General features: G+C 39.7%; 2 protein-coding genes across 2 annotated transcripts in view; one reads left to right on the plus strand and one right to left on the minus strand.

Moving 5' to 3' along the window:
* Positions 1–1,989: 1,989 nt before the first annotated feature.
* On the minus strand, positions 1,990–6,585 carry LOC306996574 (uncharacterized protein). Its single transcript, XM_079609238.1, has 3 exons — positions 6,012–6,585; positions 5,167–5,278; positions 1,990–3,363 (listed from the first exon to the last, which is right to left on the minus strand). Exons 1-3 carry the CDS (start codon positions 6,026–6,028, stop codon positions 3,154–3,156), a joined length of 339 nt encoding a protein of 112 aa, XP_079465364.1. The 5' UTR covers positions 6,029–6,585; the 3' UTR covers positions 1,990–3,153.
* Positions 6,586–7,263: 678 nt separating this feature from the next.
* hid1a (HID1 domain containing a) overlaps positions 7,264–15,020 on the plus strand; it is a 45,532-nt gene continuing 37,775 nt past the window's right edge. The window contains exons 1-2 of the mRNA XM_079622658.1: positions 7,264–7,458; positions 13,056–13,205. Of these exons, the coding sequence (XP_079478784.1) occupies positions 7,393–7,458; positions 13,056–13,205 (216 nt within the window). The 5' untranslated portion in view covers positions 7,264–7,392. The remainder of the gene's footprint in view (positions 7,459–13,055; positions 13,206–15,020) is intronic.

The raw sequence follows: 15,020 nt of genomic DNA on the forward strand, positions 1-15,020 counted from the left end.
CAGACAGAAAAAGGCAGATCCCCCCCTCCTCCTGTCTATTGAATGCCGTCGTGTGAAAGAGCGCGACAGTGAACCCACACTTTTCCCAATTCATTTCTTCCATAAATAAACATTTGATTCGAAGCTATTTAGAAATCACACAAAGACAAAGGTACATCACTCTAAAGTATTTTCATAGGAAGGTTTAAAGGCTTTATACACTACACATCACTGAAAAAGCAGACTCCCCCCTAATCTAGCCAAACCATCGGCCATTTTATATATTTAAAAATAGCTCTGCGATGTCACTGTAAACCCTAACGGTCTTGGTTTGAGTAGGACAAACTTAAATTAAACTAATTAGTTCAGTCAAATTAACTTTTATGAGTATTTAGCACTTTCTTTTTCTTTCAAGTTCACAGAACTGATATATTTTAAGTAAACTGAACCCTTTCATTGTTTTGAGTTTTATGAAATTATTTCTTTTAATTTAGACAAACTTAAGTTTCACTGAAACGGCTGGGATGTCTATTTCCCATCGTGCTTTGCCGATGGCACTCGAAAGGGAGAAAATCTTTTGTGTAAGATTAATGTTAAGTGGGAGATTAAGTAGTAATTAATGTTTTGTTATGCTAATTTAGAAGAGTTTCTGTTAATGTTGGTTGTAGGATAGTCACCATCATGTTGACAAGTGGTGCATGCGCTTCATTTGAGAGTAAATAATACCATAATATTGTTGCACTTCTACAGCAAGTGCTTCTGTATAGCATTCTATTGCTGTTGCTAATATATTAACAATTTAGTATGTTAGCAGATTAGCTTGTTAAATCCAGCTAGGTTTATACTAATAATAGTGTTCACATTGAGATTACATGAAAATTTTAAGTTACATGTATTAATGTACTCAATCATTTCAAGTTAAGAACAATTAAAATGAGTACAAAATAAAAGTCTGCCAGTTCTGCTTACTTAAAAACTTTGAATTTTATAACTTAAAACATTTGAGGCAACTGATTGCCTTACATTTTTTTAATTTAGCCAATTTATTCAGGTTTACACACATTAAAAGGTCACACATTTCGGTTCAGAAATGTAGGGAACGGCGAAAAAAAAAAAAATTCTCCTCCAACTTCGAAATCGTCCGACATCGTTGTTTTTAACTTTTATTTGTTCTTTTGTTTTGTAAATGGTGTTTGTCTTAATCTTTGCACGTTGAATTTGTAAACACTCGGTCTGTTCTTCCGCCGACGTCACGCTTGACCTTTCAACGTAATGTGTGTCGCATCACAGCGAGTGCAAGATCATAGATACACTAGATGTCGCTTTGGCTACGGCAGTTCATTGGAACGAATGCGTCAATAGAGCCGCCATCTTGGAACAGGGGAGCCTCTCCTCTTTAATGCATCAGCGTCAATGCAGATCTATCATATAGTTTTTTTGGTTTGTTCCAGCGGTCAGACGTGTATTTATCATTGAGTCCAGAGAAAATGTACAAAAAATCTTTGTTCATGTGAACATCCATACGCAGCACAAAAGTCCGGTGAAGTACAGGCGGAGATAGCAGAGTTACCTCGCTACTTCCTGTGACAAGACCCCTGTTCCAAGATGGCGGCGGTTTTGACGCATGCTTAGAACCCCAAGGCGACATCTAGTGTATATATATATATATATATCTATCTATGGTGCAAGACCAGCATTTGTGGTTAAAACGTGTATAAATGTTTATTTTGTTATAAAATGGCGGATGGTTTGTCTAGATGAGACTCTTATTCCTCGGCTGGGATCGTGTCGAGACTTTGAAGCTGCACTGAGACTCACATTTGGACCTTCGACCCGTTTGACCAGTGAAGTCACTATATGGAGAACATCCTGGAGTGTGTTTCTCACACACCTTCATTTCTTTTCCACTGAAGAAGAAAAGAAAGACATGAACATCTTGGATGACGGGGTGAGTAAATTATCAGGACATTTTTAATTATTTAATGGTGAAAATACACAGTTTAACACACGTTTGCTTAAGAACATCCATCTTTATTTAGAAATGTAGATGATCTGAATGTAAAATGTAAATGTACATCTTTCCATACAAAAAGGTATAGTTAAAAATAAACGACAATCTTTTAAAATGCAATCCGAGTCCGAACAGCACGCAAGAAAACCTGGGCCGGGACGAGCAACCAGCTTCACTCCGCCACGCGTCCGCCACAGCACTGCACACTAACCAACACACTCCGCCATGTTCACGGCGGGACACCTGCACAGCTGAGGCGCTAGAAGTGGTCCCAATCAATATTGTTTTTGATCAACAAGTGCAAATCCCCCCCCACACACACACTAAAATGTTCCTTTATTTTGAGAAAAGAAAAAAAAACACAGTGTGAAAGTCACAAAAGTTTGCATCATAGTCAAGCCGTTATTGCTTACAATGAACACTTTTGTGCTCTAGTTAGTCAGAGAGAGCGTACAGTACCAGGCGTGTGTGTTTTCCCAACATAACAGAGAGAGAGAGAGAGAGAGAGAGAGAGCGAGAGAGAGAGAGAGAGAGAGAGAGAGAGAGAGAGAGAGAGAGAGAGCGAGAGAGAGAGCGAGAGAGAGCGATAGAGAGAGCGAGAGAGAGAGAGAGCGATAGAGAGAGAGAGAGAGCGAGAGAGAGAGAGAGAGAGAGAGCGAGCGATAGAGATAGCGAGAGAGAGAGCGAGAGAGATAGAGAGAGAGAGGTTTGAATGAGGATGGAGATGAAGAGGTTTTACCCTGTCGCTACTGGGATTGTAGAGTTGTCAAAAGTACCAAGTCGATACTGACATTTTAAAACTGTTGAGCGCAATCGTGAACGCCTCTGATTGGCCGTTATACTCACATGTCTGTGATTGGCTACAATTATCAGCGCTTCAAAAACACATTGTGTAAATACATCAACGGCGAACACACACACGAGCGGTTGAAAACTATCGGCGGATTGTGTTTTCAAAACACTTTCAAGCGCTCCCGTGCGTTCGTGATCATTGTAGCCAATCAGAGACGAGTCTGACGTGCTCGTGAACACAGTGGCCAATCAGAGGGGTTTGTGATTCCGCTCACCGGCGCTCAAGGCGTCACGCGTTTAACATTTCGGCGGCGACTTGGTGCCGGAGTCAGTGCTCCTGACAGCACTGTGGGAGTGTGTGCTCCTGAAAGTCATGTGTGCCTGGCCTGGCCGCGGCTCTGTAAGCTGTGGAAGTGCGCCTCCCGCAGGACTCGGTTGATGTGCTGGTAGGACAGCGGGTCCATGTGTCCCGGCTGCTTGGAGGCACTGATGGGACTGACGGGCCCGACGAGGTCCGGGCCGCTGTTGCTGCCGGCGGCGGATTGATCCGGACTGCTGATCCAGCTCTCGCTACTGGACGACTGTGAAGAAGAAGAAGAAACGTCTCGTTAAAAAAAACTCATTTTCCAGCTCCGAGAGTTAAACAGTTTTACCGGTTTCGAATCCATTCAGCCGATCTCCGGGTCTGGCGGTAGCACTTTTAGCATAGCTTAGCTGGTACGGTAGCAGCTCGTTGATTATTACGCATGAATGAGAGATTAGTTCCTAGTCATATTGGCCTAGAAAAACGTAACTTTTCATTTCCCGTCATTCTTAGTACACGATGTAACTACAGAAGAGTCAAGTTTTAAATAGGACAAATATCAAAACTCTTTGGTCATTTTTTTTGAGAGAGATGCTAACGGGCTAATCAGATTCAATGATCTATGCTAAGCTATGCTAAAAGTGCTACCGCCAGACCCAGAGATCTGCTGAATGAAAATGAGCCTATTTACAAAAAAAAGTGGAGTTTTTTTAAGACGAGTCATTTCACTCGGCGGCCATCTTAGAAACGCAAGTGCAGCTCATATCTCTATGAACGGGGAAACATCACATAACTCCGAAAATGTTCGCCAAGCTTACGATTAAATCTCATATTTGAAATCACCAATGAAATCTGACACCAACCGTCTCAAATTTTGTTTCTAAAACGCTCAAATCATGACAGAAAACTATTTTTTTTGCGATGACTTTACAAATCTGTGATTGGCTCTTATTGAGAAGGCGGGACTTATTGAGCGTTGCACTTTTCCCCGTTCAAAACCACACGAGTGTTGTGTTATTATATAGTCTTTAGTTCAAGTTTGGAGATTCATGTCCCGATGCCATTGCCACACTTTCCTTTCTCAACTGTGTTACTATACACACACACACACACACATATACACACACACACACGTCGCTGTTTGGATCTAAATAGGAAAATGCCGAACGGTCCATGATTGGATCATTATCGGATCACTTTGCACTGCGTAATTGTGACAATATTCGCTTATATTAATGATAATTTGCCAGCAATGACAGTAATTTGAAGCCGTTGTTGATGTTTGCGGTGCAATATTTGACTGGCAGGGTTAAAGTGAGGGTTGTTTTCGTGAGATCTAGCATTACGCCAATCAGAGATAAAGTAGTGCGTAAGATTACATGCATTTCAATGAGTGAATTATAGCATTTAACTAAAAGACACAAACAGTGTTTATAACAAGTGCTCCTGAATGTGTGTGTGTGTGTGTGTGCGCGCGCTTCAATGAAGACAGCACATAAATACAGAACGGTGATCAAACTGACTGGAACTACTTCTGCATTAAAACGGTCAGATGAGAATCGAGTATTCATGCAGACCATGGTATACTTTTTTTATTTTTTTTATATATTGCACATTAAAATATTAATATTGCATTATTAGCTTTTCATCCACTCACAGACCCCTGCAGTTGCTAGTGTGACTCGCAGAGGATGGATACGGCAGGACCTCATTACTGAATTAAGGCCGATAACTATATTAGCGTCCACACCAGCGCGTTTATTTTGAGCGTCTGCCACTTTAAATGCTTGAGATCTTTGGATCTTTTTTATGGATTCTGATTGGCTGTCAGTGTTTTTATCATTGAATAAGTAGTTCTCTCGTTCCTCTGTTATTGTTATAGTTGTAGTGGTGTGTGCACTCTTGAACATTTACAGCAATTTTTAGGACCTCTCTGGTTAAGATTATATAGTTCCCGGCCTTGCTGTGAACGATCCTGCAGAACTAAGTGGAGAAGTCGGCTTATTTGTTCATTTTGGATATCATATATCACGTCCATCTACTGTAAACCTGATGCCGTGCTGTGGGTGTGGCTTCATACCTCCGACTCCCATGATTCCCGGCCCGTCTCGGGGCTCTGGAGGGCCGAGCTCAGCCTCTTGGCCCCGGGCATCTGAGCGCCTTCCTCGTCACCTTCGGCGCGCTGGCGTTTCCTGCACGACACCAGTACAGACCATCAGACTATACACACTACAGCACAGTAGCAGTCGGACCGTTTTATTAAACACACTTGTATATCTCACATTCATTTTTGTATATTTATTCAGACACTTTTATCAGTTTATTCGCTATAGTTTATGAAACCAGTGGATATTTGACTGGTTTTGTCCGTCCTTCTGTTAGTCTGTCTCACTGATGAATTATGTTGAATATCTGTCAGCTGTTAAATTTAACTACACAATTAGATAATACCAGTTTAGATCAACCAGTGACCAAGCAATGCTTCATTGTGTTCAGTGTGTGTGTAAAAAGAGCATTAGCAATTAAAGAAAACACACTTCAGCAAAACATGATCAGCTAAATCATTTTTGCTCCCAAATGTGTATAAATGTCACTGGTACTGAAGAATATTTGGGTATAATATCTCACAGTTTACTTTATTTTGCTCTCCTCACTTACATAAATGAACTATAGTGTCCTGCACAAATATCAAAAGTTATATCTGGCATCTGAATAGCCTAACTTTAGGTTTGACTGTTTATTCTAGATTTGTATACTGCATATTAAGTTTCTTAATTCTGATATGGATGCTACAATCTAGCATATTCCCTTCTCTCTGAGTTGGTGTGAATAAAAAATATATATATCTGCCCCTCTGGGATTACCGTTATTATCACATGTCGTGTTATTTATGTTATACTAAAGCACAATGCATTGTCTTCTCACCTGTTTTCTGTCAGCATGTCTGTGGATGTCCCGATCTCGTATCTGTGCGTGTTCAGTTGAGCTCTCGGATCAGCTCTGGTCAACAGCCTGCTGTGTCATGCTAACACTCAACGCTTCATCACACCGCTCAACACACACACACACACGACATGTTCGGCTCAAAGGCGTTCAAATCACTAAATCACACGCAACAGAACAAGCGAAGGTCGTATTTGATCAACTCTGCCGTCATAAACGTGTCAGACTCAAACTCATCCGGCTAGTCTCTATCATAGCGGTGTGCTAACTGACACTTCACTAACTTAGCAGTAAAAACTTCGCCGGATATTCGACTGATTCAACGCTGTATTCTTCTTGGAGTCGTACTTTCACGAACGTAGCCGATATAATACGGTTCTTTGGGAATATAAACCGCCTATTCGTCTATTTAAAGAGCCTGTGCGACACACAAAAAAACACACCACCGCGGATGCTGTTATTTACATGCCACTGCGCATGCGCGAAACTCAAGCCTGTAGAACACGAGGGCGGTGCGGGATTGGCTGATCGAGTGATGACATCACGTCCTATGTGCACGCGCGAGCGCACTTGAGCTTATTTATGCAAGAACAAATTTGTATTTTATGATTTTATCCATGCAGTTATAACGTATAACGATATATAAGGACATTTTCTATATATTGCGGTCGAGTACATCACGTGATCACATTTATAACGGCGGATGCACTGTTTTCATTGTAACTCTCAAATGTAAACATGCGTTCTTTTTCCACGAGAATAAACAGATAATTTTTTTTTAAATCTGCTTTATCGGAAGGCTAGTTAAAAAAAAAAAATGTTTTCTGTACATATTTTTTTATACACACGAAAATGTTTTTACTTCGATTACGTTATATACGTTATATACTGTATTTGGAAAATTTCCTGTGAAAAAGTAAAAGATTCAAAGGGGAATTTGCTAAACAGTGTTTTCCTAGCAACTGCCTAGTGCGTTTGGAATTTATTAATCCTACTATGGCCATTTAGGCAGAGGCCTGGCTTATGAATATCAATTAGAGCCGACTGACGTTGCTTAGTAACCTTTCTGGGGCGTCCAGTTACGTAACCAAACTAACGGTAATATTCAAGAGTCAGCTGACCCAGGGCCTGCCGTTTAACCAATCAGTTACGCCTAATGGCCTTACGAAACCTCCCCCTAATGAATATTCATGAGAAAATCCTTCCCATAGTAGGAATATGAAATGCTCGTGCCGGAAGTGTGTGTGTTTAGCGCAGCCCCGCCGCCTCCGCAGATGACACACACACACACACACACAGAGAGAGGAGGAGGTGACGGGGATTAGAGCTGCGCCTCATCATTAAACCTACATATCAGGAGAAAATGGGAAATACGGACTCGAAGTTAAATTTCAGGAAGGCGGTGATACAGCTGACCACAAAAACACAGGTTTGTGTCGTTGCTGCTGTTATTCGAGGCGATTATTAGGAGAGCGCGCGCGCGCGTGCGTGTTTGTTTCCAGATGGGACCGCGAGACCTCACAGAAAATTATTATTTATTTACATATACAACCTTAATGCAGCATTTATATATTTATATGTGTAGGGGTGCACTGGTGTTTCCCTCAGAATAATGGTGCTTGTGACAGGTGTCATGATGCGTTTATGTCAATTAATATCTGCATTCTGTCGCTCATTCATATTAAACTTTGTAAAATATTTAATTGTATCGCAAAATTGTATTATAATATTATAAATACATTTTTCAAAGATAAATCTGCGTTGCGCTAAATTGCATGATAACTGTGTTTTTTTTGTCGTTTATATTTTTTTCCAGTTTTAAGCATAAACCTTGCTAAATAAATGAATGCTAAAGATTTATTTAATCTAGTTTAGATTGTTTTTTTTTAAATATAAGTTTTGTTTTATGTTGGGTACAAATAGATGACGTATGTTAGACCCCGCCCCAATACTGTCGTGACGTCTTAAGTTTTTAACTGTCAATCATCCAAAGATATTTTAATAGGATAAAAAAAGTAACTAATAGGTATCTACATACTTCCCTTGTTGATTGATTACATTAAGATCGCAAGCATTTTTTGTATTACAAGTTTTCTGAAATTATGTTTAAATATGCAAATGAGGCGTTATCTAATTACATAGGCACTGATTTGCATATATTTCCAGAACAGAAATCTGAACGTCCGATGAAACCAGTCCCAAAGGTTTTTACAAGGGGACGTTTTGGAAATAATTCGTAAACTGCCAGAAAACAAAAACAAAAACAAACTATGATTTGGAATAAAATGTTAATTAAAATCAGGCAAATTAAGAACATATTCAAATTCTATATGAACCAACCCCTCTAAATATTGATTGGAATAAAACTGTAAAGTTTAGTGAGTGAGTGAAGATTTCTGAAAACTTAATTTGAAATTAAGAATTCACTTTCTTATTTTTTTCTTATAGAAATTAAGAATGAAATCTACAGAATCAAACAGATCAAATGCAATACGATAAACAGTTAAAACTGTATTTTGATGGTTTTTTTTCTATAAATATGAAACTACATGTTATGAAAAGCCAAATTGCCCAAAATATCAAAACTGACCAGTGCATGATAAAGCAGTGTCGCAACAGTCGGGTTCTGGAAGACAAACTTTTCTCATGATTTTAAATGATATAACTTGATATAATGATATAATGATATAACATTTAACTACTGTGAGCTTGTTAAGCAATAGTATTTACTTCTGTTGAAGCCGTAAGCCTGCATTATTTCAACTTAGTTTTAAAATAATCGGGTTTAACTGCAGAATTCGTGGTGAAAAACTACATTACCCATGATGCCGCACACTAAATTCCACCAATCAGAGAGTCGAAAAACAAGCAACCAGCTCCAAAAGATCTCGTTAGCTCCGCCCACTTCCATAAATCACTGCGAATTACGCAATCGAGTCGATCTTCCTACATTCTCAATATACATAAAATTGAAATATAATGTTTATAAATGAGTATGGCTAAAATTTCTCCATTGTTTTTTATTATTATGCTGTTGGCAAAGCTTCATGGGATGGTAGTTCTTTCCCTCACGAAAGCCGTAAAGTTCACAGTTGTGTACCTTTTTACTTTTGTCCGATTTTCAAATACTTTTTTGCTTCAAATCAAAGTTTGTAATGTTATGATTCACTTTGTAGCTGGTTGGCTTGATGTGTGGCTTAAAACTCTTTAATGAAGACTGTTTTCAAATCCCAATGGGAAAAATATTTCGCAGCGCTGAAAAAGGGTCGGGTATCGTTTGAATGTTAACCGCGCGCGCGTGTGTGTGTGTGTGTGCGCGCGTGCGTGCGTGCCTATCAATTCCTATTCTTTTTGATTCCTAATTTCGATTCCAATAAGGTAAAAAAAAAAAAAAAAAAACTTTTAGGCTTATTGTAGCTGAATATCATGAACAAAAAGGCTCAAGTCAAATTATCTTCATTTATAACATAACATAATATAACATTTAAAGCTACACTGTGTAACTTTTTTAGTTTATTCTTAGCTAAAAACACTTAGTTCTTTCAAAAATATATGTGCTCATTAATGTATATTTACTTCGTTCAAGTAATAAAGTATTCTCGTGAGTGTATAATATGCCATTGAAAATACATACGGGTGAGGGGTTCGAATGTCGGTCGCCATGTTGCCCCTCCATCTTGAAAGTACATTAGCCAAAGAGGGACATACCCGTTAATTCAAGCTTCGCCTTTCGCGTCTCCGCAATTCACTGGCACCGGCCCTGTTTTTATTTGTTCCTTACCCTCTACCTCTCCCTCTCCCTCTCCCTCTCCCTCGCACCTCCGTCACATCAGCTGATCTCTGCTCACGGAGAAAATGATATAGCCTACAATGTAAACGTTGCCTTACGCTAGTGATGTCGTACAATATACAGAATAACGATAGCACTGATAAAAGTTACTTTACTAAGATTAGCTTGCATTCTTCTGGGAACCTGATAGCTGATGTTAGCAATGAAATGCTAAAAAAATAACGAAAACATAAAACTATTATTCATTTTACATAGATGTCATAACCTATATGTTAACTGACAAATTAAATTACTGCAAATTATAATAGTTTTCTAAAGTAGCCTCATCACTTGAAGGAACACTCATGGACGAGGTCGAACTGGAAGCCATGTTAATCTTGGACTACATTGGCCACCGTAGGAGTTAAAACGAAATCGGAATTGAGAGGAACGGAAACTAATATTCACTGGATGGTCATATACCTTTTCACCGCTAGATGGGGGTAAAAATCACACAGTGTAGCTTTAACAATTAATTATAAACGTATAATTTAAAGTAACAGAAGAACACTTACTCAAGGAACGTTTGGTTTAAAAATACCACAGAAATACAACTAGCCTAACTAATGTAAATTACATTTCAAGCATTACACAAGTAAAACAAGTAAACACTCATAGATACGATTGAGAGATACGAGACCGGTGCGTCGCGCAGGTGTCGCTCATCATCAGTAATCGCGCCACCTCGTCCTGCTCGCCACACACACACACACACACACACACACACACACACACACACACACACACACACACACACACACACACACACACACACACACACACACACACACACACACACACACAGACAGCTCTGAACACAGCACGTGAATGATTTAAAATCACATTGAAATGCTCACAAAGGAATCTATAAGAGGAATCAAAATTTACATTTTTACAACAAGTATCCAATTCGCCTTTGGCTAAGCCACGCCCTAGAATGTAGATTGACCAATCACAGCGCAGCCGAGAACGAGCTCCCCAGCGGTCCGACACTTTTTCACAGCGCTCCATTGACTTTAACACCGGCGTGCTATCACCCTCGTAGTTTTATCATAAATATGGTTAAACGTTGTGCCGGGGGCATTTGTAACACAGATACGTGTTTCCCAGAGAGGTTGGAGGGGGTGTCCATTTTTTCCCCTTCCCAAAACCGAAGTCAAATCCTGACAAGTGTCGTCTTTGGATTAAACTGTGTGGACGTCCTCAGTCAGCGAAACCCCTCAAGATCAACAAGCTCACTTTTGTCTCTAAGATACATTTAGCTTTTAACCTTACTGTGAAGTTACACTAGTTAGACAGTTTTAGGTTATGATTTCGGTTTTCTGCCCTAATTGTTGATACGCTAGTGACGCTGCTAATAAATACAACTTTATACTCGCGTACGTTAGTCCGTTTGCTTTGTAATAACGATTATAGAAGTGAATAGAGACCAGCTCTGCATGAACTGTGTTGCTCCTGATATTGTTAGTCCCAGCCTCCGTCTCCATTAGGATATGCGGTGGTTCATGTTTTTTGACTGACCGTTATGCTTTTGCCTCAATTTGGATGCCTTGTTGTTGCTTGCGTTTCTCCGTTTGTCTTAAATATAGTCTTCAAACGCACACTGCAGACACTTCTGCCTACTTCTATCGGACACTTTATTTGCTGCTTTATAAAAGTTTGATCAAAGTTCAGCAGGAAGAGCCGTCACAGCATAAGCCGTGTTGATACCAAACCAGAGCCCAGATGAAGTTGACGGAGGTAGCAACAGTAACTAAGGGGGGCGGGGCTTAGCCAAAAAGTTAATTTCTGACCTCAATATTCGATTTCCAACCCTATCTTTTGTATAAAGGAAGCTGAGAAATGAAACGTTCGGTTCAAATTAATGTTCAATTTACTCTTTTAATTAGCATGAGCTTATAAAGTGTTGTTGATGAGAACGTCACACCACGAGACACTGCTGATGTCTCTACTTGACGCGTCGAAGCTTTACTTTAACCTGGCCATGTGTAATAATAATCAGCTGTTCCTTGCTCTCTGCCAGTGATTGCATCATTATTTTGAACTGTTAATCAAATATTGATGTGGTTTCTGAGCTCACTGTTAGTTTAGCCCAGCTGTTGCTTCAGTCTGAAAAGATTTGCATGTGTGTTAAAGGGGTGGGGTATAATGCCTGCTGTCCCCAGAGTGTGTGAAGTTTTAGCTCAAAATACACCACAGATATTGTTATATAGCCAAATATATAATATATGTTTAAATTGTCACTTTTTTTGTGGGTGAGCAAAAACGCACCGTTTTTGTGTCTGTCCCTTTAAATGCAAATTAGCTGCTGCTCCCGGCACAGGGGGCGGAGCTTCAAGAGCTTGTGTGTTAGCAGCTCCGATTACCTCACACACACACTCAAAACTTTTATGTTTAAACTGGAGACAATGATGGAGAGACTCAAGAAGAAGTGACAACATGTAGACAACATTTTCTGAATGGTTAGTTGATGAATTCATGTAGATTATGTGTAGTTATCTTCTAGTCACTGATTAGGATTTTCGTGTTCAGGGGGCGGGGTTTATGTAAATTTTAGGGTTGGTGATGTCACTAACCCGGGAGGAATGTCGTGTAGTCTCTACCAGCCGTTTGTTGTAGTCCTTAAAAAACTATTTCTTTAAAAGCAAATATCTCCCTTTGCTTTGAACTTTGAGCATTGTAACTTTGCAGATGTTGTTTATGATCAAACAGCAACATTACACACTAACTACAGTTAGAAAAGTGAAATCATAATCAACCGCCCCTTTAAAGTCCGCGTGAACCGGAAGTTGCAACCGACTTTATCTCAGTGTTGTGACGTATTTCCGAGAGAAGCGGAATACTAAATGAGGAAAAAATAGTGGGCGTGGCTTTTTTTCCAACTAGCACCTGATTGGATGTAGAAAAGTAGGCGTTTCATTCCGCCGGTCTACTGTCAGTTGGAGGGGCGTGGCTACGGATGTTAAGCAGACACCAAACCGTCAAACCATGGGAAGGTCCTCAATGCAGAGGGGGGGAGGGGCATGTTCAGATTTTGATTAAAGATTACGAAGCCAAAAAATGTTTGTGTGTGGATTGACTTGCATGGATGAATTGTTCACCACAAAACGATCAATTTAGGCAAACAAAGTAAATATGGTCAATTTTGAATTTGATATCATGTGGAGTTGCTAAAGCGGTGTGTTCCTCCTCCTCAGCCCGTGGAGGCCACAGACGATGCGTTCTGGGACCAGTTCTGGGCGGACAGCGCCACCAGTGTGCAGGACGTGTTCGCTCTGGTGCCGGCCGCTGAGATCCGAGCCGTGCGAGAGGAGTCGCCCTCCAACCTGGCAACACTCTGCTACAAGGTACACCACCCCTGGTACACTGAGACTTTACACGCTTCGGTCACACACAAATGTAAACTCTGTCAGTAATCACTCTCCCTCATGTTGTCTGACTTTCGTTCATCTTCGCGACACAAATGAAGATATTAGTGATTAAAATCTGAGAGCGGTCTCACTCCTCCAGAGGCTTCTATTGTAATTTAGTTCTGCCGGCCCAGATAGTTATTAAAAACATTGTTAAATAGTCCGACTACATCGGCTCAACCTTAAGTTTATCCAAATTAGATCAATCAAATGAACTTTTATGAGAATTTAGAATTTTTTTTCTTTCGACTTCACAAAACTGAGACGTTTTAAAGGTAGGGTAGGTCAGAATTGTCTAAAAAAAACTTTTATTCAAATGTGTTTAAACTGTCTTTATATACCAATACATAATTAAAATGCAAGTACTCTGAAATAGAGAGTATAAAAAACTGAGTGACTCTAGTGTATGTAATCTTTAATAAACACAGCTCATTAATTCCATTCACTCCCACCTAAAAACGGGTGCGCGACTGCGCGCACGTGGGCGGAGCCAATAATAGCGGCGGTAGTCATGACGACGGAGAGTGACAGTCGCGCAAGCCAATCACTTGTTTCGTCCCGAATGGAATTAATGAGCTGTATTTTTTGAAGATTAAATACACTAGAGTCACTCAATTTTTATACTCTCTTTTTTAAAGTACTTACATTTTAATTATGTATTGGTATATAAAGACAGTTTAAGCCAATTTGAAAAAAAGTTCTTTAGACAATTCTTACCTACCCTACCTTTAAGTAATCTGAGTTGTTTTATTGGTTTGAGTTTCATGAACTCTTTTAATCACACTAACTAAAGTGCCAAGGTAAAGTGGAAGATTTTATTTTTCCGGGTGAATCATCAAGACTATTGGTCCTCCTAGTTGTCAATCATTCTGGTGATATGTACGTGCTCGTCGCTAGGTAGTCTTCGCTTTCTGCGCATGCGCACTTTCAGGTGTGTGTGTGTGTGTGTGTGTGTGAGCTACGGTTTCAGCCATTCATTGAAGCTCGCCGTTCTCACCGGGTTTGTTCAAATTTTTCTATTTCCCAGCATGCTTTGCCATGACACTCGAAAGGGAGAGTAAATGCTAACAATAAGCTAAGTGCTTTTTTTGTGTGTGTGCCAGATTAATGTAAAGTGGGAGATTTAGTAGCGTTTAATGTTTTGCTATGCTAATTTAGAAGAGTTTCTGTGATGTTGGGTTGTTTGAGGGGTTTCCATCATGGGGACGAGTGGATTATGTGGACAGATAAATGTTACATGTTTTATATTGTTCTACACATTCAGCAATTTCTATATGCTAATGCTATCAAAAGCGTTGTGTTACCAATTAGCAAGGTAGCATTTACTGAACTAGCTAGTTAAAGCTAGCCAAGTTTTCACCACTACAAATATTTAAGTTGAGATTACATGATAATTTTAAGTTGTGTGTATTAAGTATTTTAAGTTTTAAGTACAAAATTGAAATTTAACTTAAACTTTTAATTTCTTAACTTAAAAAATGTGATGTAACCGATCACCTTATTCAGGTTCACAGTAATTACACGTTGTCACCGTCACTAGAGAATGTGCCTCATCAATATTAGGCAGTGACTGTGTTTATATGGAGTGGTTGGTGGGACAGGAAACAGCTCTACTTTCCCCTTCCTGTCTAAATCCTTGCACTTCCTGTTTGAGACTGCCCATCAGAGAGAAAACATGACTAGAGATCTTGATAGTCTTCAAGTTCGCATGCTGGCGGACGAGAGAGAGAAGTGTTAACTCCTATTGTTCTC

The sequence above is a fragment of the Phoxinus phoxinus genome (assembly GCF_949152265.1).
Source record: "Phoxinus phoxinus genome assembly, chromosome: 1".
Lineage (NCBI taxonomy): Eukaryota > Metazoa > Chordata > Actinopteri > Cypriniformes > Leuciscidae > Phoxinus > Phoxinus phoxinus.

Bases quoted from the DNA above. Each gene is read 5' to 3' on its own strand.
- LOC306996574 (XM_079609238.1), bottom strand. The intron at 3,364-5,166 runs GTATGAAGCCAC...TCTTCTTCACAG, and splicing joins GGGAATCATGGGAGTCGGAG to TCGTCCAGTAGCGAGAGCTG.